Here is a 25,568-nt window from a genome sequence, read left to right as displayed (position 1 = left end):
GTGTGTATCAAGACCAAGCATTTGGTACCATCTCCTTGGACTTCCCCTTAGCATTACAGTGAAGACCTGTACAGTAGAAAAAACTGTTTTGTACAAAGACCCTTTGAAAAACACACTGTGACTGTTACTGCAAAACAAAGGAGGTTCCTGATCCCTTTCAGCTGTTAGAAACTGTTCAAATTAAACACAGACCCTGTGGCCTGTGGGCAGCACAGCTCCAGCCAGCTTGCTCTCTGCTGAAGGGTTTCCCTGTAGCAGAAAAGGGAGAACACAACTGAGTCAAGGCAATTCAAACAAAAGCCTTAATTTAGTAAGATTGTCTTAAACTCTGTCTTTGGAGTACACTGTGCAGATGGCCTGCTTCAAAATCTGTATCTCCACTAGCTGAGGCAGCAATAGCCTGAAAGTAGAATTTGAGATAATGAAGGTGACTATATCCCCTGATGCAGGTCATAGTCCCATTTGTGTCTGGAGGCTCTGAAAAACTGCTCAGTCTGTGAATCCGTGGCTGGCGCAGGAGCTGGGCACAGCCACGCACCTGGGGGAGGCCCTGTCTCAGCCAGCACACGTGGCAGCCTGTTCTTCTGCAGCTCTGTGTTCCAGACTGCACCTCAGGGAGGCTTAAAACTCATTTATCATCCAACTAGGCACAGCATGGGCTTAGAAGCAGAAAGGGCTGATATCTCTGCTTTGGTACAGGGACTGCTTTAAAGTTGTTGCCACAGTTTAAAAAGAGAAAGTGAGTAGGGAGAGATTCTCTGCATTTTCAGCCTTGGAGCTGAAGCACAACAGGGCACCCAAGGCACACACACTCAGATCTGTGCACACATTGCAGGCTCCTGTGTAACCTGCTGAAGCTTTGCAAAAGAAGAACTGGACTAAAATTCTTCCATCTAGTCTTTTTCCACACAAAATCAAGGTAGGAGAGAAATGACAAGAAAGGATGAGATGGAAGAGGATAAAAGGGTGAGCAGACTCTGTCAGAAAAGTGATGACCAAAACAGGGAAAAGGATGGGTGGTCCTACAGCAAGTTCTCTGATTTCAGGTAAGTTTCCCACCTTTTACTGAAATAGGGATGTGGGTAAATCTCCTTTTCTTAGTTATTGTAAGATTACCCAATGACAGTTTTGTAACTTATATTCCCTGCAAACTAAACACTATTTTTTTTGTTAAAATTATGGAAAACCAAAATACATACACAGGAACTTCACACCTGCTGGGCTCTACCTGTGCAGTAATTCCTGCCAGGACAGAGGGGAACTGCTTGAAAAAAACCTCAAAAACTTAGTGCTGCCCACAGAACAGGCATGTTTTCTGCCAGAGCCCTAAAGAACTTCTGCGCTCACAAGTGCTGCAAATTGAATCAAAACATAATTGTGTATGAGGCAATTTCAGCACCATTTTACTGTAATTCCAACAAGTGATGGTACAGGTCAGCACCTGCTTTGACCTGTAACAAGACATCATCACTTCATGAGATACTTACAGCAGCCCATCAATTCTACTTTATTTTGCAATTTCTAGGGTAATATGAAATACTCTTCTGCAAAATAAGTGCATATATACACCTTGACTGTTTTACAGGAAGTGTTTAAAGTAAGCACAGTGTAATTAAATGCCACACAGTGAATCTATTTTGTGTACTGCAGTCTCAGACAAGGCTGTTTCTAGCTATTAAACATTTTAATGTCTTTTGGAGATGGAGATTAAAATAGGCTTTAACATAATTGAAAGCAATAATCTAATACTTTCAGATTAAAGACAGCATTATTGTAGCCATAAAAATCTGTGAGAACACAGTTAAATTCTGAATAGAACAGGTTTGTTAACTCTTGCTCATGTTAAAGTACTAGTATATTTAGAAGACTTTTTTCTTTTTTAGAAGTGCATATAAAACCACTGATGACACTAAATATAATAGTCATCAAGTTCCTTAAAAATGTTCAACTAGTGAAAAAACTCAGGAAGATAAAATTTTGCCTGGATCACATAGTTTAATAAGAATCAGACAAATTATAGAAATTTCTCATGTCATTTGTATTTGATACAAGTACATACACACTAGTGTGGGCACTTATAAAAATATAAATAAACCCCCCCACACACTTTAACAACAATTCTTTAAAAGTAGTGTAAGAACATTTTGCTGAATGCTCATGTACCAGGCACTATGGGAAAGCATTACAGTAATTAAGTTTTATATGAGAACTGAATTGCTGTTCATATTTAGGCCTTTGCTTGAAGCCAATACAACTGTCAGTAATCACAAGAGATATGAGACAGGCCTGCTGTTAAACTGCACAGTCAACACCCCACCTCAGTGTGCTGGTTCCAAGCAGAGAAGAAGGATAAAGAAACCGTAAAAAAATTTAGTGGTTTGTAACTGATTTTCAACTGGAATTAGAACAATGAAAAGTTGTTTTCTAGCAAGCCAGTACCAAGGTTAAACTATGGATTTATTTCCCACCTTCTATGAGCAGAAATCAAGGTGAAAGTCCCAGGAAAAGAGAGGTGTTTACAGAGACTTAAGTTTGAAATTTCAGAAGCCTCAGTTTCACATGGAGGCCTCCACAGACCACCTACACATCTGACTGGTGTAATCAAAAGATTCCAAACAAGATATTAATTCTCAAGCTGAAAACAATTCTTACAAGTCTCTAATCAGGCCCCTGAAATCTGTAACACCCAGCAAAACATGACTGCACAGCACCTTTACTGCTAATATCCAAAACCTCTTGAAATTCATCAAGTGTCAGGTTGCTCCACGGAATTGATCTGCTTTGATACTTAACAGAATGTAAATGTATGCACTAGTTCACTTTTGTAAGCACCAGGCATTTCCAAAATGCTGTTAGACTCATAAATACAGGCATCTAAAACTGGTCATAAATCACTTCCTGGAAGTTTTTTAGTTCTATTCATCAACAAGAAGGGAAGTCTTAAGCAACTAGATTTGATTTTTGTGTACAGAAATTATCAAAGGAAACCTACACTAAAGATGGAAAAGAGCTCGAGCTTTGTCCAAATCCATATCCACACCAGAGGCTGCTGTGGTAAAAAAGGGATTTGGAAAGTGGAAGCAGACAGAACCCCAGGAAGCAAGCTGCTTAAAGAAATCTGAGACATGTATTGAGACCAGGGTGGTGGCAGAAAAACCCATTTATAACGAGGAAAAAGATACACAGACAGTTTTCTTCGGTTTAATATCAGGTGGTATTATAAACTGCTAAAACCAGACATCTTCACATTATTACACTCGATATACCACAAAACAGGTTTGTTACAGGGTAAGATTCAATATTATAAAACTTGCAGAGAACTTCACACAGAAGTCTATTTTGTACCCCTTTACTTGCATCCAAACCAAGTAATTCTTATTTGTGTACAAACGCAGTATTTTCTTCCATCTTCTACAGTTGCTTTCCAACCAAACAGTTTTAAACATCAACACCCACAATGGCAGTTGGGAAATCAAACAGAAAGTGCCATCGTGGTCACTCGCTTAAGATACACACACTTCTTGCTGGACAGTTGGTTGTGGAATTTTACTATCCTCTGTCTTTTCCTGCCCAGGAACTTGGCACACAGTCTTTCGTTTGAATAACCGTAGACTCAACCGTAACAAGTCACTGTCCATTGCTGCAGAATTTGTGTAAGTTTGTTTTGTTGCACCCTGTTGAAATTTAAAAAAAGATAAAGAAAAAAGAAGTGAAAACCAGTAGCTTTTAACACACAAGCTGAAAAATTAACCTCAAGTACTGTCAATAATTAGAGGCTTAATCATACATATTCACTAGAAAAGACTTTGAGAATTAGTGAGTTTTCTATTAGCATGCAAGATCACCAAAACTATTGTAGTGCAAGAAATGGCAAAAGTATTTTTCTTTTAATTTTTAAAATAAAATTATCTAGGGACTTTTAACTTGGAAGAAAAAATCTTATAAAAGTACATAGAACCTTAAGCAAGAGAATTATTCAACAATTGTCTTTGAAATAGTCTTTTAACCAATAATTTTGATCATGTATTCTCCAAAAGTAGAAAGTGTATCTTCCGAATTTATATCCCAAAATAAGAAACAACACTCTAGTCTCAATCTTAAATTAATCCCTAATCCTAAATAAAAAATAAACACCCTACAACCCCTTTCAATACAAGTCTGTTCTCCGTTATTTGAAGGACTACTTTTGCTCCAGAACGACAAACAACAAATACAAACATTTTCTCCCCAGAGAAGTGTTTTGCACACTGACATGTGTGTTTCCACATTTTGCACTGTAAACAAGCCACTTGCCTTTTCATTCTTCATTAGCTGCTTACGAATTGCAGAATCCCTTCGAAAGCACAGGGCTTTACAGCAAGGACCCAGATTACTGAGAAGACCTGCTCTCTCCTCTTTTCGTAGAAGTGCAGCCATGTTCAAGGCCCCCAGTTCATGTTCAAAAAGGTTTTCAGCATCTATAAAGAATTGATATTTGCAGAGATCAACATACACATGGTATTTTGGAAGAACAGCATACAGCAATCCACAAATGTTCTACTAATCGTACTTTTGACTTGTAAACAATACTAAGGTTTGGAAAATAAGGATATTGCCATTTATATAAAACCACAAATAAATCCTTCACCATTTAAAGGGCAGGTACCCTTGTATGTAGCTTCAGCACCAGAAAGCAAACTTGAAACAGCAATCACTGAGGCCTAAAAAAAAAATAATCAAGCAGCAGCTCTGGGACAGAAGAGGGGATACCATTTATGGTATGATCAGATATGTGTGACTAAAGCTGATTACTACTAGTGTTCGTCATGAAGCCATCTAAACTTCACCTCTCTGCAAGACACAGTGTAACTGTACCAGTGTCAAAACAGGGTTTGTATGACTATGCAGAACTGAAACATGACTATACAGAATACTACTTTTATCCATGGTGGATAAACCTGGAGAACTAGTCAACAGATGCTAATGAACTACCCCCTCCTACTGGCTCATCTAAAGTATTTGTTAATAGTACTCGAAGTGGAAGGATGAGTCCTTTAATACATTTATCAGAAGAAACAGCATGCAGCTACAACACTTAAACCACTTCAACCAAAGACAGCTCCTGAGGTAAGACTTGCTCTGACATCTTTTTTCGATGAAGTGTGGACAAAAAGAATGCACACAGATGGACTACAGCTCAATGATTTATAGCTCTTTTAGAATAAATACGAAGATTATTATAAAATTAAAAAGAAAAAATGATAAGGTGTGGAGCTAAGTCAAATCTAGCCACCTCTATACAGTAGAACATTGTGTGTTTGCTAGAGAATCTAACACCGGATTAGAAACATCAGCAAACCTAGGAAAAATTTAGGAACTGAAAGCAAAGACTGCCTCAGCATTTTGGCATAACACACACAGAAGAGAAGAAAGATGCATTTTTAAATCACTGAGTGAATCTGTAATGATGCAGAGTAAGAGTAGTTTTCAAATAAGGTGAAAAGAAACAAAACAAAAGGTTACAAGATATCAAGGGCAGGTAAAACTGCACTGAAGTAATCAAGACAGCCTCAATGGACAATCAATAACACAAATGACAAGTGATAAGATGCAAAAAGCCTACTTCAAAGGCTATTTGTGTCCCTCAGCATTCAATTCTAGGGCTGGTTCTGTTCATTCTATTTATCAATGATCTAGATGCTGGAGTTGAACACACCATTGGCAAGTTTGCTGATGACACCAAGCTGGGAAGTGCTGTTGACTCTCTTGAGGGACAGGAGTCTTGCAGAGGGACATAGACAGACTGGATGGACCACTGAGCCACGAATAATGGGATTAAATTTATCACGCTGAAATGCTGGATTCTTCACCAAGGATGGATTCATGCCAGACAGAAATATAAATTGGGAGAGGAAAGCAGGCCAGCAGAAAGGGTTCTGGGAGTGCTGATCAACTGCAGGCTCAATACAAGTCAGCAGTGAGCCCTGGAAACCATGACTGCCCCCCCTGTATTTAGCTTGGTGTGGCTTCATCTTGAGCACTGTGTGCAGTTACTTTTGGAAGTAACATCCTCTGACGAGTGGCTAAGGACTCTGGACTTGTCTAGAAAAGAAGGCTGAGGGGCAACCTCACTGCACTCCACAGATTCCCAAGGAGAGAAAGTGGAAAGGGAAGTGCTGAGCTCTTCTCCCTGATATCTGGTGATAGGATTTGTGGGAATGGTTGGAAGTTGCGCCAGGGGAGGTTTAGATTGGGTATTAGTAGAAACTTTTTCACTGAAAGGGTTATCAAAAACTGGAATAGGCTGTCCAGCGAGGTGGTTGAATTGCCATCCCTTGGAGGTGTTTAAAAGACATGTAGGTGTGGTGCTTAGGAAGATGGTTTAACACTGGACTTGTTATCATTAGGTTAATGGTTGGACTCAATGATCTTAAAGGTCTTTTCCAACCAGAACAATTCTGTGATTCTCATCTTTACTACATCAGTCAATTTGCAAACAGGGAAAGACTCAATACTGTCAATTACATCAGTTATGCGAATTCTTAAGCATAAGAGCTGAGATTATTTTTAATTACAAGAAAGCTAGTACTGCATAGAAAGAGTTGCAAATATTGCACTGGGACACTTACAGTAATTACTCATACCACGTACACACCTCAAATTATATTATCTATGAAGCATTAAAAATGTTTGCATTTAATTTGACTTTTAAAAATGTGGAAGCAGTAGCAACAGCCCATGATTAACAGCTACACAATTTAAATGGCTCAAGCAAGCAGTGACATTAATGGAGATTAACAGGGCTAGGAGAAGTAAGTTCCTTTTTTTGTCCTCTCCACTTATCTGAGACTACAATGTTAACAAAACAACTGCATGAAAAACACTGTTGCAAAGAATTAAAAAATACTGATTCACATTAAGAACTAGAATTTACAGAGTAAGAAAAAAAAAAAAAGCCACAGTAGAAAAATCTGCTATTCCTAAAAAAGAGGCTCTGCAGAGAGTATTAGTTAAAAGCCATAATTCTCTCACATTCAGATCCTAGAATAATTTGCATAGGGATGTTACAGAAAGCAAATGTTTCAGTCATATAAACTCAATTCTACCTTCCAAATTGTTGCAAGCACCATTCTCTCTTGTGAAAAAGCCCTGCCTACACTACGCAACTATAGTATGCAGCTGGTAAACTGGTATAGTTCATGTCTATCCCACCCATCATGCATGTCTTATGCTACACACTTTGTCCAAATGCCAGACCTGTCTTGCTTAATTTCCCACTTCTAGCAGAGACATAACATACAAAATTCACTGACCTCCTTCGTTCTGACCCAAAATTTTGTCTATGCATTCTGGAGAGGATCCCCAGAAGGGCAATAAGAGGAAATGCAGAGGTTCTTCAAAGAAAACCAGAAATCTTATTTCACTCTTGCAATATTACTATTAAATCACTGCAGAAGATACTTAGCTCTCCACAGAACTGCTGACATATTTTAGGCCAGGAAAGCATGAATGGTCTCACAAAAAGAATATTCCAATAGGATAAAAAAATTTTGTTTAGGCTATTATTCAACACCTGGAATTACCACTGCTGGAACTAGAACTCTAATTTGGTTGAGATTACATTCCTATAATTTTCACACAACATGCATACACTGTCTCTGGTCTTGAAACCTGGTATAATGAACTAGTGCACATTACGTAAGGACTTTCACTAAGTACAAAACACAGTTTAATCCCTGCAAAAAAAATTACCTTTAGGTTTTTCTATTCCTCTCTGGCAGGTCTCTTTAATTTTGGTGAAGAGTTCTGGTCCTGCCAATCGTTTGGAAATGCCAACTCTCAACATAACAGCACCCGGTGTGAATTTTAAGAGGGCAGCCCCAGGCTCCCGTGGTTCTTTTGGCTGCTTTGGCATAAGACTGGACCAATCTACATCTATAACATCCACAGGATCTGCAAAAACATTGACAGAGAATGAGTTATCACATCATCATCCCTTACCACAGTTCATTTAACTTCACATGCTGTGTACCTCCCTATCTCCTAAAAGCAATATATACTAGATGAACATAGTTTTGCAGTTCTTAAAGCCAGATCCTTGGGCACTTCAGGTAAGAATGTCAAAACTCACTTAGATTTGGTGGAAAAAAGGAGCACACAAATACAAAGCTTCTTGGATTAAAAAAACCCACCCCCAATATCCTGCTTTACTTTTATTACAACTCCTTTCCTTAAGGCTGTTTGGACACATCACTTATGTGCTCACGGAAGTCACAGTACAACTAAATGTGTTATGACAGATCCAAATGAAATGCTTAAAAAAAAAAAATAGTACTTTGACTCTGGATGTCTCTTTCAAAGGAGAGATATATATCACTTACTGAGTAATACCAAAACTGTGTTTGCCTAGCACATTTAGCAGAGAAAATACAATACTGATCATATAGCCCAGGTGACACAACTGAACTTAGGACAAGTAGAAGATTCCATGCTTCCTAGTACATTTAGGAAGCATTCAAGCACAGATAAAATCTTTTCATAAAAATATCAATTCCAAATAATGATCAAAACCACATGGGAATAAATGAAAAGATGTTTATAGAACAAAAAAGCTTGCCCTTCTAACTACATAAAACAAAGTAAGTATTACTTCACAGTACAGCTCCCAGTACTTTCTACTTGTTTCTGTACTTCTCAGGCTTCCTTGATTATTATAGAACAAATGAGAAATACTAAAGAGCATACACACTGCAGTTGTAATTCAGAAATACTGTCAGCACCACAACAGAATTATGCATCTCATCTTTGTATTCAAATAATGATAAAGGGGTTTTGCTATACTTTTACCAGGCATCTTCTCATCCTCCTGTTGATCTTCCCGTTTTTCAGCATCACCTGCCAGAATTTCATCCAGTTCATCATCACTGATTGGCTCATATTCTCCAGCACCAGACCCCAGTGACTGCACATCATCAATCTTTGCTTCATCTTCTCCTCCTAAAGAGACAGACACATGCTGTAGCTTTAAAGCAATCATTCTTGTTTTCTAAACACGCTTTATGCAGCTTGAAAACAGAGGTTCACAGCAAACTAAACTGTTAGTTTTTGGGGACAAGTATATTCAACATGAAAACAGGTATTAACTAATGCAAACAGACAAGTTATTTCTGCCATATACAATGTGACAATGTTTTTTGGGTTTTTTTGGCGCCGTATTAGTTGCACTACACAAAGAAGGACACATTCAGAAGAAATGTGATTATCTGATATCTGATGAGGAGTTAATAATACAAATCTGTTAGCGCCAAGAAGTCTTTCAGATGCTTCTGCACATGAATCCAAATGCAAGGCACAGTCCAAAGGCTCTACAAGAGAAAGAAGTAACAAAACCCTAAAATGCCCAAGAAGGTTCAAGATACCCTGAATGAAGCAATTATTCAGAGAGTTTTAAAAACTTTGTGGAAGTCACAAGAAGAGCTTTTAAAAAGCCATGAAAAACTTGGTTAGTTGCTGTTACACTCCTATCCACTCACATACTATATGCATATATAAATACCTGTGCTGTATGTGTAAACATGTTCCTTAACAGATGCAAACACAAGACACCCAAGTTTTGCATTTTGCAGTTTATGAAAGAAACAACTGAAGGTACTCTCTCATGTCCTATTTTAGTATCTTCCAGCTTCCTTACCCTGAAGGGAAATCACCTCCATATTTAGCCCCTCCACCCCACCCCTTTTTTTTTTCCCCCTCACCTTCATAAAAGCTACAGAGGGGAGGAAAAGTATCACCCCAACTAACCTAAAAATCAGCATGGAAAAACCAAGTAAAAGACATGCTAGCAGAGTGTAAATTCACTACTCAGACCACTTGCCAGAGGCTTAGAGGATGTATATAGCAACTTGGGCATTATTTAAGCCCACTACTAGAGCAAACACATTTAGGCTCAAGACATTACAATAATTTAGTAATTATATCGTCACAGCCTTTTGTTAGACAATACACTACAGTAATTTGTCCAAGTAAGTACCAGACAACTCCTCAACATCATCAGATTTGGAAATAGTACTTAGTTTTCTAAGCTTTTTTTTTTCTTTTGAAAGCAAACCAAGGTGATCTGTACTAGATTTCACTTTGTGTCTTGTGTTTTAAATATTCACTGCCTGCATGAACCAACTTCTGATTCCTCACTGATCTACCTGATACATTACCTCACCAAAACTATGTGCTTGGACAGCACAGATGAATCATTAGAAAAGTTACTGTATGAAACAACTGAAAATAATAATCCATAGTTCTCACCACATGATTAAAAAATATTAATTTGAAATTGAAAACTGAGAAAGTACTGTTTGATAATTTCTAGATTATAATCCTATCAGAACCTTTACTGCTTTATTGCAGAAATGTACTTTCATATTAATTCTGCATTAAAAACACGACACATTAGTCAGCTAAAAGGAGCAGTGTAGACAGGAGTAATAAAGTAATGAAAGACAATACATTACACTAAACCTTAGAAAATCAAAAACATGTTATATATAGTATGCCTTAATAAAATGGAATGCCATCTAATACTTTGCAAAATACACTTCTTTTTCTAAAACCCCTTCTAAATCTACCATCATTTCCTACTGATAATAGTATTCAGAGAATTTAGAACACAACCTTTGAAAAATACACAAAAGAATACACATTAAACACTTACAGTAAGTCTGCTGCAACACTAGTCCTAAGAAAACATTTAACACCCACAGCCTGTTTAGTTACAGATGCCCTTTTGGAAACAGGTTATATACTTAGGAATAGGCTTTCACCAACACCACTCTCAGATTTATTGCACCTTTCCTTCCTGTAGTTCAACAATTCCTGAATTCTGTCCCTTACAGCAAGACATAACATACTTCCCTATGCTTACTCCAAAACACTCTTTGACAAGTGCTTGCACTCCACAGATAAGCTCCTTAAATGGAATTTTCTCAATTGTACCAGTCACGCTTAATGACCACTTTGAGCGCAATCAGGTAGGAGATATAATAAGTAATAAATAGTCTTCATTGTCCTCTACAGATAATTTCACTGCCCAAATTAACAATGAACATCTATGGATTCTTATTTAGCATGCAAATGTAATAAGACAATGTCCTGTTATCTTGTGTAAAATTATAAAAGTTTCATTCATTTCTCTTTCTGAAGACTATGGGCTTCAGGCCTTATCATCCCACACATCCAAAAATTCCAAATCCTACAATACCTTTTTTCCTCTCAACAGAATTTAGGAAAGACAACTCCTACAATCACCAAAGAAAGCCACCTTACTGAACACATAAACATGATATACACTAGTCACTCTGGATTTAGATTCTTGCTTCTTTACCATTGTTGATAAAGGTTAAAAGTACTTCCCAAACTCCCTATCCATGTAAAGCTCAAGCTGTCCAATGCATGTGACAAACAGTTCAAGAGTTTGTCAGTGCTTATCTCTTACTTTACCTAATCCTTAGCATGTTTTCCCCAGTACCATTATGGCCAGCAAACTGAAGCTGCATGAAGATTTCCTCAGTAAAGCCATTTTTGGACTGTTCTGTCATGCCACATGTATGTTTCACCTACTAATCAGACAATAATTTCTATGATAATTGGGCTCTGCAGAAGAAAAAACCCCAAAGAACAGTTCCAAGTCAACACTCATTTTTTTCCACTTATTACCTGTCACTTCCAAACTAAGAAATGGATCTTACAATGATATAACAAGGCAATCAAATGGTGGTGGTATTCTTTAGCAAACTGCCTATTCAGAAACATTACACCTTGGTGAAATTACACCTCAGATAATTGATGTTTCTTTGCCTCAAGACTTCTTTAGAAATTAACAAATAACACAAACACAATCAACACCAAGGAAGATGTTCATCAGATTTCTCTCTTTTTGTGTCTGCCTCCATAGTAGAGAAACTGAAGCCAATAGACCTTTCAGCAGAAAATGAATATAGCTCAATTCAGCACTATACTAAAAGGGAAAGAATAATATTTGTCAGTCCAGGTTCTTTCCCAGAATATCTCACCTTCTAAACTCTCAACCTTTTCGGCCTCGTTTGCATCTTCAAAACCTTGTAAAGGTCCTAAATCTTTGTCTGTTCTTTCCTTCTCTGAAGCCGCTGAATCCCGACAAACACCATCAAATTCCTTTTCATGATCCCTGTCCAGTTTCGTTTCACTGTGTTTCGTTGATTCTTTTTGAGAGGAAATGTCAAGAGTTCTGTCTCTCTCTCTTTCAGAAGTATCAGGTAGTTGTCTGTCTCTCTCTCTGTCCAGCTCCCGTCTTTTCTCCCTCTCCCTTTCTCGTTCTCTGAGTCTCTCTCGTTCCCTGCTTCTCGGCCAGTCTTTGTCAACATCTCGGTCCCAGTCCCTCTGTCTTCCCTCTCTCCTGTCTCTCTCTCGTTCTCGATCATGTTCATGGCGATCTCGGTCCTGAAGCCTTTCCCTGCTGTCGAAGGACCCGGACCTGGAATGGACCTGACGATCTGATTCAGGGGAACTTCTTCTTGAACTGTGGCTTCTTGAATCTTGACGATCTGAACAAAATATTTTACATATATGTAAGTGTAATACCATTTTACTAGACCAAAACATTTTAAAGGTTCAGGTATGAAAATGTACTTCTCAAAAGCATCGAATTAATAATGGCTTCAGATTGCCTATAGATTTAAGCATACTTAAAAACGTAAGGTATTTCTCCCCGCCCCTCAAGGAGATATTTAGTGGTTACTTTCTAGTATTACAGAAGCCAAACTGAAGGTACATAATTTTAACTCAGAAATTTAGGCAATGGGGATGGGGGCTAAGTGGTGAAGAATCATCTCAAAATTCAACATTTTCAGAAGATGTCTTCTAAAAGCTATGAATGCCATGGGTAGCAAATTATAAATTCAAAAAAATAACTTCAGGCATACAACCATAAGGAGAACAGAGAGCCAAAGTGCTTTTTCTTAATTCTGCTCTTTAAATTTTAAAACACTTTTTTTTTTACATGAAATACACAAAACAAGTCAATCATTATTATTTTGATTTGCTACAAAGATTATTTCAGTATGCATTAACAGTATGCCTAACAGGAACCATGAGAGATTTTGCTCAGTGAAAATAGCTCTGAGATGATAATGGATCTCTCTCTGAGAACAGACATTTTCATTTTGCATAATTTCAGAATTTCCATATAAAAATGAATGTTAATAATCAATTTAAGGGCATTATTTAGATGATAAAACTACCTCAGTGTTCTGTAAGCACAAGCATTTGCTCTTTCTACAAGGATTTTTTTTGTCCTACAAATTACTTTATTCCCCAGGCAGCGTAAACTGAATCTGACTGAATATTTTGGTATAAACAAAGTGGTAATCCTGCTGGCTGAGGATCAGCTTTTCGAATATGGTAACACTTGCAGGAATGTTAATTCACTCTAGCTTTACAGTGAATGGCAGAGCACCTCCTTCCCCCTTCACACTCATTACAAATTTAAAGAGTATACAGCCAGACAAGAATGATTTGAGATTTGTACCTTTGCACTTTTATACAGAACAACAGGTTAGTCCCACTAAAATGTGTATTACCTGAAGATGTGCTGCGACTGGGTTCCCCACGTTTCAACTGATCAATTCTGGACTTCCGTTCCCCAGTGATTTCTAAGCTTTTCTTCTCTCTGTCCCTGTCTCTATCCCTGTCTCTAGAGCTACTGTGCAGGATCCTCTTCCGACCAGTCTGGTCATCTCCACTGCGATGAGCTGACTCATTGGAAGGGGATCTAAGTCTGCTGGAGGCATGGCTCCGATTGCTACCTAGGCTGCTGCTGCGCTTCTGATCCACAGGTTTACGGTGTGGCCCATCATCTATAGTAACATGAGGGGCTTCCACCTTTTCCACCCTTGTCCTGTGACTTTTTCTATGGGAATCCTCAGTGCTTCTTTCTGGAACAACATCACTGCGTTCAGGAACATCTTCATCTGACCAGTCACTAAATGTTGTATCTTCTCTTTTCTGGGAGACTTCTGCCACAGCTTTCCCAGGTGCTGCTTCAACCAATTCTTCTTTTGTTACAGGAGGGGTTCTCGGGCCTTTCTTCTTTTTATGATGTGGAACAATTTCTTCATCAGAAACTTCAGAGTCACCCTTGGACCTCTTCCGTTTTTTCTCTACATTTTTCTTTTTCTGACCTTTTTTGGGTGAAAAGACCTGGCTTTCCTCAGTCGTCGACTCATTAGCGTACCTTTCCACCCCACTGTCATCATCCTTCTTCTTCTTTGTGGCCTTTTTCTGTATTTTAGACTTCTTCTTGCTGTCATCATGCAGTCTATCAGAACCATCTCTTTCTTCAGAGGGCCGGTGTCCAAGATTTTCCTGAACCCTAGACCGGGAGCTTTCTGAAGAATCTGGTTGTTCTCTTTGCTTATCTGCTGAAGAAACCCTCTCTTTAAACTCTGGTTCTTCATAACGCCGGGAACTTTCTTTTCTGTCTGATTTCCTCTCATCTTCTTTCCAGCGACTCTGCCGCTCTTCTGTGACATGAGAGGGGCTCAGTGACCGGGATTCCTGTGGCCGCACAACCTGGCTCAGAAGTCTGTGCTTTTCATCTACAAAACAAGAAAAAGGATGTACTTGCATTGTTTAGGTAGGAGAACAGGTGAACATCTGGTACCTTGTGCATGCCAGAAAGTGTCAATTAAAACACGTAACCCATTATTTCAGTTGTATTTCTTCAGTTTTTCTACTGCTGCAGCAGCAACAGACTCTTTCCATTTTGGCAAACATGCATTTTAAAAAACATATGCAAACGCCACTGTCACCTGGTAGAAGTAACATAATGTCAAAATGAAGATAAAAGACAAACATATAGATTAAGAAAAATGGTGTTGTTCATAAAAATAAGGGAAAAGAGGACATTTACAAAAGCTTTCCCCATGTTTTTTCAATTTAAGATTGCAAATTATTTTCCCTAAGCAGAGGACAAGCTGGACCCAGCTGCAGAGATAGCCCGCTACTACTTACTTTTATCATCTCCACTGTTGTAAGCATCACTATCAGGAGAGTGCTCCCGGCGACGTTTGGGTGACTGACGAGGACTTGGACTGCTTTCATTTCTGTGGCGCTTCCTGCAGAACAAACATGTACATTAAAACTTCTTCAGGATTCTTTGAAGAAACCTTTCATTAATCGAGTTTCTCATCAATACAATCCCTGAAGTCTAAGTACCTGATACAGAACACAACAGATCTAAGGATGCCAGGAAGTTTCATAGTTTCCTAAGTCATTTTTCCCAAATGGTAAGATACCTTAAACTAAAACTCAAACACTTCAGAAAACTATCTTTTTAGCAAAAAGTTGTGAAAAGCTATTAAGATCAATCTTTCCCTGTGGCAATCATCCTTCCAGTGAGTTGACCCCAGCTAGCAGCCAAGTCCTCACGCAGATGCTTGCTCACTTCTCTGCCAGTGGAACGGGGAGAGCCTGTACATGATTCCCTCACACAAAAGCTACTAATAGTTATTTCCAGAAGAAGCAGCCATTAAGGGCAACACTGTTTTGCTTCTTAGTGATGGAACAATGAGAATTTTATTGTATTATATAAAAAGAAAAAGGTAAATCAGTGCTATGCACTAAAAAAGGAAGTACTATGCATTTACTTGGGATATTGTTCACGCCTTCACTGGTAGCCTTCTGGTATTGAAAATGTACTAGTGCAAAGGATAATCTATGTTCCACAGAAATTTAATGAACAGAGTCATGAACCCAGACCTACTCGGCTGCTATCTAGCTTTCCAGGCTTCAAAAGGTACCACAGTCTGCTATTATGTTTCCAAGAATGCCTGCAAGATTAAAGACAAGGCCATGCAAGTATACTTAAAAGGGAATATTACAGTCTGACTGAATTGTTAGGTCCCGAGGAGTTTCATGATTCTGCACTAACAAAGCATCAGATTACGTCACCAGCATAGTACTGATTTTGGGGCACCAGTATGTGCCACACAGATGCAGGGGAGACATGGGTCCAGATGGGACTCCTGCATAAACAATTATTTTCTTCCTTATGGTACTGCTCTGCTTACTAACATGCTGAAATTAACAGTAAAATAATGCCTTTTTTGGTTTGGTTGGTTGTGGTTTTTTGACTGAAGGAACAATCAGAGCCACTTACTTGGATTTTCTTTCCTCATGAACATCTCTTGAACTTCTTTCTTCTCTGATATCTTCCCTCTTATCCCTGCGGTCATCCCTTCCTTTTTCTTTGTCATCCCAGTCTCTCTGGCGGTCTCTTTCTTTATCCCTGTCTCGACCTCTCTCCCTTTCTCGTTCCCGCTCTCGATCTCTTTCCCGCTCCCGCTCCCTTTCACGTTCCTCCCGCTCTCGCTCTCGTTCCTTCTCCCTCTCCCTCTCTCGTTCCCTTTCCCTGTCATGATCCCTGTCTCGGTCACGCTCACGGTCCCTGTCTTTGTCCCGTTCCCTCTCCCTCTCCCGTTCCCGAGCACGATCTCGTTCCAACTCTCTTTCCTTTTCCCTTTCTCTTTCCCGGTCTCTTTCTCTTTCCCTCTCTCGGTCTCTCTCCCTTTCTCGCTCTCTCTCCCGGGCCCTTTCATCTCTCCTGTCATCAGACCGATCTACCCTTCGGTCTTCTCTCCTTTCATCCCGCTCAAGGTCATCACTTCGTCCTTGATGTCGTACTGGTGAACTTGCTCTCTGATCTGTAAAGAGAGACAGGCTGGATCATCAAGTGCTAAAGTCATGTATAATGCTTCCACTATACTAATTAAAACTCAAGAGCTGTTGTTTTGACAACCTAGATATTGGTTTGCATTAGAAGAAGAGCAGCTCCCAGGAGAAACTTGGAAATTCTCTTTGGGGAGGAAAAAATAAAAAAGCAGTACTAATTCTGAAATATTTTTTCAATATTTAGGGAGTCAGCTTTGCTTATTTTAGCCAAAAGTTACTATAAAAATTTATTTTTCTACCAGATTTTTCTGAATATCCTTAAAAGATAATTATACGCCTCACAGCCTAACTATTACTGCTGCATTACTCAATGGTTTGAAATCTAGTATAAGATCTTGAAAAGCTTTAAATGACATATGTATTAAACGTTACAAAAATTCAAATTTCTAAACCTGTTACAAGTCATGGGCTTTAGAAGAACTTAGTAAACTAGTAAAAGTTACTGCAAAATAATAAATACTGACTTGTCTTATCACAGAAGAGATCCCTGCACAGAAATACACAACCACTCCCATAAGAAAGGGAGAGGCAAAGACATAATGCAGGAAGCAGAACTGCTAGAAGTTTTCATATGTTTTCACTGCAGTGTCTTACAGTTACAGCACCAGAGTTTTTCACTGTTCAGAGAGTGAGTGGATTAGAGTCAGGGAAAAAACCCAAACCATGTAAAAAATTCCTGATCCAGGACGACAGCGAAACCTGATTTATCTAATGGTATTTACTCTCCACAGACTTAGCTGCATTTTGTTAATTATACTTTGGATATTTCTTGTATATTTCTATAAATTTTTACAATTTCATTAACAATTTCTATGCCGATGTTAGTAGTATTTGAACCACCACAAATCAGTAAAACTATTTTTCCACAAAATATACTAAAAGCACTACACTAAAGAGCAAAAAGTGGCATGAAGAGAGGTTGGTATTTTTCGGTCCATTACTCTGAGGCTGAGAGTGCACGTCACTGTAAATTGAGACCATGTCCACAATGGGTGAGCAGGCAGAGTTCAAATGGGACTAAATCAATAAAATGTGCATTTCCATCATTTAAATAAATTTTCATCCATGAGTGAATTAACAATGACTGAATGCTCCCCTGGTGCCTGATAAAATTAAAAGCAAACTCTAGTGACATTTCTGCTAGGGATGTAACACTTCTTTTCTAAAGTAGTACATCATCAATCCATGCAATTGTTCCTGTGAACAGGTTTCACATACTTTTAATAGTGTCTATAATATTATAATATGATGGACTGTGCATACTAAGTATTAGATTTTATACAGAAACTCTAACTTCTGTTTATTATGCCAGTTTTGGTGACAAAACATCCAGATGGAAGATGTACATGAATCAAGACACTGGAAGTGTAGTAGACAAATGTGGTTAAGTCAGCACTTCTTACCTGACTTCATCTTTTTGAAGAACATAATCGCCTTAGTCGAATAAAAGCAGCTTAAATTTGCAAACTTGCATTTTAAAACCATACTAAAAAGATTCCTTACACATCATAGAAGTACAGTACCACGAAAAATCTATCTTGATTAATCTCTGAATGGCAAATGTTAAGACTGTGGACTTATTATGGAAACTGTGTCTTGAATTGTAACTCACAGGAGGATTTACTATCACAAAAAGTGATCTAAATTTTTAAGGAAGAAAACAACAGATCTTATCTTCAAGCTCTTTATATTTTCACCCCAAAGGGAAACACAATCCATTCAAAGCAACTTCACTTCTAGAAATTTATTTTGTTGTGATGATATTTTTACTTCTAAAGTTTTTTTCTGGTTTTGGGTGTAGGGTTTTTTTAATTGTTAATAAATTAAGAACTCAATACGATACGAAGAGCACAAATTACATTATAATGTATCTAGGATTTATTGGTGGTGGGAAGGTGTAAGAGATACAAGCTCATCTGCCAAAGTCAACCCCCAGGATACATTCAGACTGTAGGAATTTTCAGCTGACAAGAAAATGGAAGCATGGAGACTAGGTTTGTTGAAATCCTGCCTTGAAGATGAGACAGAATCTAAAGTGGAACCTACTACAAGAACAAGCTACAGCAGGCAGATTTCAGTGAGCCAAAAAGCATCTCTCAAAGTAGTATATAAAACATCCCTTTGAAAACCTGAAGTTAATCAACAGCTACAACATTCTGTCACTTTCCTAATTAAAACTTGAGAAAAAAAACACACTGTAATTTTATATTTATTCTTCACAGGTCCTCCTCTCATTTCCATGCTATTTTAATTTGCCTGACTCTTCATGTTCTCTTAATTGGTGAGCAATACAAATATTTTCCAGAGTTCAAGTTGGTACTTGGATACTCTAGAGACAACAGAGTACACCTTCAGGTGCAGGAGTATGACATCTTCCATACTGTGTCTTGCATACTCTTTCCATGATCACTGTTATCTGTACCAACACTTACTCGCTAATTCTTACTGACCACAGCAAAGCATTCATCAATATTAAATTTCCCAGGTAATATATTTTAGAACTAAACATAAATTTAAGTAGTCTGTAATTGAGTCAGTCTATTAGTCAGGTCTTCCCCAAAACACACTCAAGTAATTTGCAGTGCAAAAGTACAATGTTTCTATACAGACAAACAGTACCAGTAATCAAATGCAATCATGACTCTAAGCTTACATGCACATGAAGCAGAGGAGGCGGCAAAGAGGGAGAAAAAAATCTTTTACACTGAAGTTTTACAATGAAATTTCCTGGAGAAGTTTGTTTGTTCAAGGACTACTTGGGTGAATGAAAATACAAGGCACCAAAATCTAGCCATAGGAAGAGAGAAAGGCCATCGAATTAATGTGTACACTGCCAATAAGAGATCTTACTAACCAAATCACCTTACATCACGGTTAGGACTACTGTCAGTGGGCAGTGTCAAATGAGTTATTTATGACTTCGTACTGTGGGGGTGGATCAAGGAAGAAAAATGAGGGAGAGAAACACACACACTCATACATGTATATTTGACTACATATGTATCTGTAAAAATATACATTAAAATACCTCTTTCTCTGTTGTCCCGCCTGTCCCGTTCACTGTGTCTTCTTTCAAAGGAGGAATCCCTTGCTTGTTCTCGACTATCATAGCGATCCCGATCAGCGTAGCTACTCCTTGATTCCCAGCTGTCATGGTAGTTTCCACTACTGCTGTGACCATCAACCTGCGATCCTCTAGTGCCCCGACTTCCTGATAAGAAATGGATTAATATAAAAGATGAGTTTCCACATGTAAGGAAATTTGTTGATATACCAACTGAAGTAGTAACCTCTAATAAACTTGAATTAACTGCTAATGGAAATAGAAATTGTAGCATGAAACTCTACTTAACCAACAACTCAGTTTTCATGTTTTAATTGCAAAGTTATTACTTTCAAACTGCAAAATCAAAACTTTCTAAATCACCATCCCTGAATCACAGCATAAGGACTTCTGACTAAAAATATAAGAATAAGCTGAGAAGGTAGAGATCATTTTCCTTGGAAAAGCTGTACAACATTTTCCTAATGAAAATGTCACAACAAGCCTGGGAAAGCCAGTGTATTTACTACATATGACTAAAAGGTGAAGTGAAGCTGTTCTAAAATCAGACTTTGAAAAATACTACCAAAGGTTAAAATCCCACTTTTCTTTTGTTAATCAAAAAGGGGCAGGGTTGTGGGGGTGGGGCAAAGTATGTGTGTGTGAAAGACGGCTTTCAAGTACCTAAGGCATGCAGTTGCTTTTGACAGAACACAAAAAAACCTGGTGCCCAGTACTTTGAGACACACTTCCCCCTATGAATCTTCCATTACCCACTAGCCTCTTACTTGTTTTTGTAGCCCATGGGAAAACCTAGGGTTGCAGAAACATTAAACAGAGTGGTATATAAGGGTTAGGGCTTGTTTTGAAATGTGATGGCAGAATACCAGCATTATGCCACCATAACGAAAACACCAAACTGCTGTAAATTTAAGCAACTGTTCTAATTTAACAACAACAGAACTGAACACAGCTTTAAAAGCATGACCTATCTGGCAGCACTTCCATATAAAGTAAGACAGTATCAATGTCAACATTCAGTCTCCAAAGATAGGGATAATTTAATTTTTTAAATCATGCAATACCCTTGTCAGATAATTCTGGACCTCTGCCTCGACTTCTGCCAGTTCTATCACTCCTGCTCTCATTTCTAGAGTCACTTCTGGAGTCATTCCTTGTTTCAGCACGAGAGCTCTCCTCTCTACCATGGGATCTTCCGTAGCTGCGTGAGTCCTCCTGATACTGGTCATCCTTTTTATGGGCATCACGACTCTCTCTGTCTCTGTAGTCATGGGAATCGCGTGTGGAGCGTGAGTCTCTCTGATCACGACTATCTTTGGTATCTCTGCTATAATCCCTCGTATCTCTGGAGTCTCGAGTGTCTCTGGATTCCCTTGTCTCCCTCCGATCTCTGTTGTCTCTTGTCTCCCTCCGATCTCTTCCATCACGAGACTCTCTGTCATCTCTGTGATCCCTGGAGGTACTCTGCTCCTGGTCATAATCACGATCATCTCTTGTTTCTCTTTCTTTTTCCCTTTTTCCTCTGGTTTCTGTGAAGTGTTTAAAATAATGTTATATACTTAGCTTAATCAGAAGAAGCAAAAATTTAGCACACCAATAACCCTAATACAGTCAAAATATACTTCTGACATACACACAGAAAATAAAAATGAAAATGTAAGGTGATCACGTTGGGTATCTACCTATACATTCAGTAAGCTTTAAAGATCTTTTTGTCAATTTTAATCTGCACTTTACAAGTATTTACCTGTTCAAAAGACTATAGTATAATCAAAATAAATGTCAAATATACTAGAGGGCACACACACTTAAAATTAATGAAGGTAGGATCAGTTCTCCTCCAATCATAGATTCCTTTTTTTCTACACACACACACACTTTCAGGAAATTTGTGCTGTATTTAGATCACTTGCTTTTAAGAACTCAATGCCCTAAGTTTATTGCCTTTTTAAAATTATGTATTTATAATGTAACTGCTATAGGAAGGTAAATTTTCAGCCAGTCTGAAATAAAGCTGGCATATATACTCTTTGTAATCTGCCCCTTGAGAGAAGCAGCATGTTTGACCACCACATAATTGCTCAACCAGCTTTATAAATTTCTAGAGTGACTGACTGTTTCTTCGCACAGATCTCACTTAATGTTAATTAAAAAGACGATAAAGCAATCAGTGAGGACTGGATTAGCATTTGGGCGCCTCACAGAGGAGTAATAGTTACAAGTATCCAGCTATCACTCAGCTGATCCACTAGCATATGTCTGATACCAAGAGAACATCACTTGCCTACTGATGCCAGGCCTGCATTACACCTAGACAGATGCTTACAGCACCTTTACAATCAGCTGAGACTACATAAGCATTCCTATCAGGAACATTCCACTGCAGTCCCTGAAAAGAGTACCACCAGCACAGGAACAATAGTACAGCCAGTATTTTCTTGACCTCCCTAGTCACCGGGATAGGTGCAGATGATGCCAGAACCTGATATATCTATTTTCAAAATGCACCTTGCAAGCAAATAAAAACTATTCCAAAGAGCTGTTTTTTTATTCGTACCATCCCGCCTTTCATGGCGCCTGTCATGAGACTGTGAAGTCCGATCACGATCATGTCTTCCCTTTTCTCTTCCAGGAGATCGATGTCTTGAAGGGCTTCGCTTCCTCTGAGGAGAAGAGGAAGTATGTGGGGGGTAGGGAGAAGATGATCGCCTCGCAGGCGGGGAAGCTGTCCTTTGATAGGATGGAGAAGGAGTTCTTTTGCGATGTGGAGAAGGAGAATGTCTTTGAACAGAGGAGCCTGATTGTGATGAAGAGGAGTGATGTCTGGAGGATATGGGAGAATGATGCTGACCTGATGGGGAAGCAGACCTGCAACGAAGAGTTGAAATAGGCACATACGTAATAACTTGATTTGAAAGGTTCTTACCATACCCTACAAAAAAGACTGATTAAAATATTTTGTGCATTCTCTACCCTATCTGCTGAAAATAAGTGCTGTTTCCATAAAATATCAAACTAGTCGTCCATCAAGAGTATCAAGGATATTCTTTCAAAGAATGCTTATCTTTAAATGGTTATAGTTCATTTAACATCCAAGAACAAGTTGTTCAACCAAAAGTATATTTCACAGCTACCAGAATGCTTTCCTAGAGAAGGAGGGAGGAGCAAAAAAAAAACAAACCAAAAACATTTCCTCTCCTCTGCCCCCAAAGAATAATTGTTTTCTTCAATATAAAATACTTTTTGGAGCTCACGGTAAAATCAGGCAGATAAATTTTACATGGTGTTACCTAAGTGGAACTGTTTCCAACAGCATTGAACACTTTAGTGAGTGAGTGTCTCCCTCCTGTCATTTTAAATTCTTTCTTTTATTAGAAGCATTGACTTCTAAACAATCTAGGCCTGGATCCTGAAAATCCATATGTGTATCTACTTAAAATTCTAGTAAACATGAATGTTTACACAAACAAGGAAAACTCTTATCTAACAGAATACAGGAAAAAAACAACGAAGTGTCTCTCATCTTCAAAATCCCATCACTTAGCTCAAGATCATTTATACAACAGTAAACACATTTCCTCATAATACATTATCCCACGCACAGCCTAATGTGGACAAACACTCACTTCAAGCCTTTGAGCTCCATTGTCATTTTTTGCCCAGGTCAGTATCAAAGTAACTTGCAAGTATCTTTACTCATGGAAATATGCACTGCCCTTAACTCCCAACTCCCTCCACTTCACAAAATTTCAGACTCCAAAAAGGAGTCACAAAAACCACTCCTGAGCAATACATCTTCAAAAATCCCACTGAAATAATTTAGTTCCTACTTTTGAATAACCATATAAAGTTTTGGTGACTTCAATTAAACATCCAGATTCTACAGATGAAGCTCTCAGTTTCAGGTGACTCTAAAATGAGGGACTACTTTACCAAATGCAGCAGTACCTCCCTGCAATCTTCTGCAATAGCTCAGCAGTTGGTCATGTTATTTATGTAACAAAGCTTTTGCCAAGTATTTTGCAAATGTTACAAGAAATTCTTATCAGTGAGACCTAATGTCAGCTGGGCTCTGCAGAGAATGAGCTTTGGAATAATTCAGGTTAGCAGGCTTACAACCTTTCATGGCCCTATCCAAGAGCCAAATGGACAGTTGCCCAGCCAGTGCTACTCGGCAACGGGTCTCCTGGCTAAGGCTTCTTGAATACAAAGACTCTGCAGGGAAAAAGATCCTACTCACGTCAAGAACACAGAGCTAATGTGTACTGTTTAGCTAGTTGTGCTTGCCTTTCAGGAAACATGTGTTGAGCCATGATCTGTATATCTGTCCTGATTTGAGCCAGGATGTAGCCACTTTTCCTTTTACTGATTTTTTTTTCTTTGAGTAAGCTGTCAAACTGTGACAATATCACATTACTTATTTCAGAACTGAGAAACTCCATTCCTTCCCATCTCCAAGACAGAGGACTTCTCACATTTTCTACATTTTTACAAGGGGGAAGGTGAGGAAGAGGAAAAACAAATGTTCCCTAAGGATCACAGACTGACTCTGTCTCGTATCAGATTTTTCAAGTTCCACCTGAAGCCAAATAATTTGAGAGGAACTGATAAATGGAAGCCTGCACCATGACTTGTATTCTTGACATGACAAGTACTCTCAATGTAGTAACTTGCCAAAAAAAGAAAAGTCTCAGAGCTCAAGTGTTTGAGGCACACACATATCCAAAACAGACACATACGAACAAGTAGTCAAACCAACAACTGACTTCCCACCTGCGAGAGGGTGAAAAGCTATGCTTGTGAGTAGTTGACTTGGCTGGAGCTCGGGAGGTTTGTTTCCGCCTTGCAGCAGGTGGTGAATATTCCCTGGAAGGGGAAGAATTACTGCCAGAATGATCTGCAGGACTAGGAGAACGCTTCTGCCTATGAGAGCTTTCAGAGGGATCCCTGGGAAATATGAACAGTAGCTTCTTTAACAAGTGTAGGCATTAGTGCACTTCTAAGAAATTACAAACAACTCCAAGACAGAATCTGTTCTCACAAGAAAAGAACTATCTTATAGAATCATTTGTTCCATCTATAATTTCATATGTGAAATTACCTTAAGCTAGCAAAACTCAAGAATGCAAGATACACACTAAATTTCTTGCTAATCACCAGACTGTAAAATACAAAACTAGAATATCATAAAACCAAAAATACATTCTTGTAATTTTACGTAACATTTCATGTGGTGATGAAACAGAATTCCTACCAATGGAGTACTATCTTACTACCTTATTTGAAAATGTCTGCAATGTCAGAACTTGGTTTAAGAAGACTCAAGTTCACAAACACTTTCAAACACTAATCACAGTCACAAATGAACCTTCAGTTATTTAAACGTAAAATTATTTCTTAACTTTTGCTATTTAGGAAAACAAAACAGACAAAAATCCAACACTGAAATAAAAGTTTGTATTCACCATGGCAATACGGATTATAATACAATGATAAGCCAAATACTCTCTTTAACCTTTCAGCACTACTTAGAATGTACTTTCCTACTGCTTATGACCTTCTTCCAAAAAGGGAGCATGCAAGCATGAGGGAAATAATACACTTTAAAGTAAGAATGGTGTAATTTATTTAATCAGTTAAAAATACACAATTCATTGGTCTTCCACTACTTAAGTCTTTACTATGCCAGTTATAAAATAAACATTTACAAACACATACCCTATTTTCACCAAGGGAATACAGGACTTAAAAATACAGATGCTAT

The 25,568-nt window shown here is 38.4% G+C and overlaps 1 protein-coding gene across 4 annotated transcripts in view; it reads right to left on the bottom strand.

The window, feature by feature from the left end:
* Nucleotides 1-3,108: 3,108 nt before the first annotated feature.
* Nucleotides 3,109-25,568, bottom strand: part of ZC3H13 (zinc finger CCCH-type containing 13) — a 45,873-nt gene continuing 23,413 nt past the window's right edge. For 3 of the 4 annotated variants that reach the window (XM_051616481.1, XM_051616471.1, XM_051616461.1), the window contains 12 exons: nucleotides 24,578-24,751; nucleotides 22,362-22,672; nucleotides 20,869-21,333; nucleotides 19,769-19,951; nucleotides 16,169-16,712; nucleotides 15,022-15,125; nucleotides 13,590-14,606; nucleotides 12,045-12,554; nucleotides 8,821-8,976; nucleotides 7,732-7,932; nucleotides 4,294-4,457; nucleotides 3,109-3,674 (listed from right to left, as the gene is read on the bottom strand). In XM_051616481.1, coding sequence (XP_051472441.1) covers nucleotides 3,504-3,674; nucleotides 4,294-4,457; nucleotides 7,732-7,932; nucleotides 8,821-8,976; nucleotides 12,045-12,554; nucleotides 13,590-14,606; nucleotides 15,022-15,125; nucleotides 16,169-16,712; nucleotides 19,769-19,951; nucleotides 20,869-21,333; nucleotides 22,362-22,672; nucleotides 24,578-24,751 — 4,000 coding nt within the window. In that variant the 3' untranslated portion in view covers nucleotides 3,109-3,503. The remainder of the gene's footprint in view (nucleotides 3,675-4,293; nucleotides 4,458-7,731; nucleotides 7,933-8,820; nucleotides 8,977-12,044; nucleotides 12,555-13,589; nucleotides 14,607-15,021; nucleotides 15,126-16,168; nucleotides 16,713-19,768; nucleotides 19,952-20,868; nucleotides 21,334-22,361; nucleotides 22,673-24,577; nucleotides 24,752-25,568) is intronic. The other variant, XM_051616490.1, reaches the window with a different exon arrangement.

This window comes from Apus apus, chromosome 1, assembly GCF_020740795.1.
Source record: "Apus apus isolate bApuApu2 chromosome 1, bApuApu2.pri.cur, whole genome shotgun sequence".
Classification (NCBI taxonomy): Eukaryota; Metazoa; Chordata; class Aves; order Apodiformes; family Apodidae; genus Apus; species Apus apus.
This window is presented reverse-complemented; position numbering and strand designations above follow the sequence as displayed.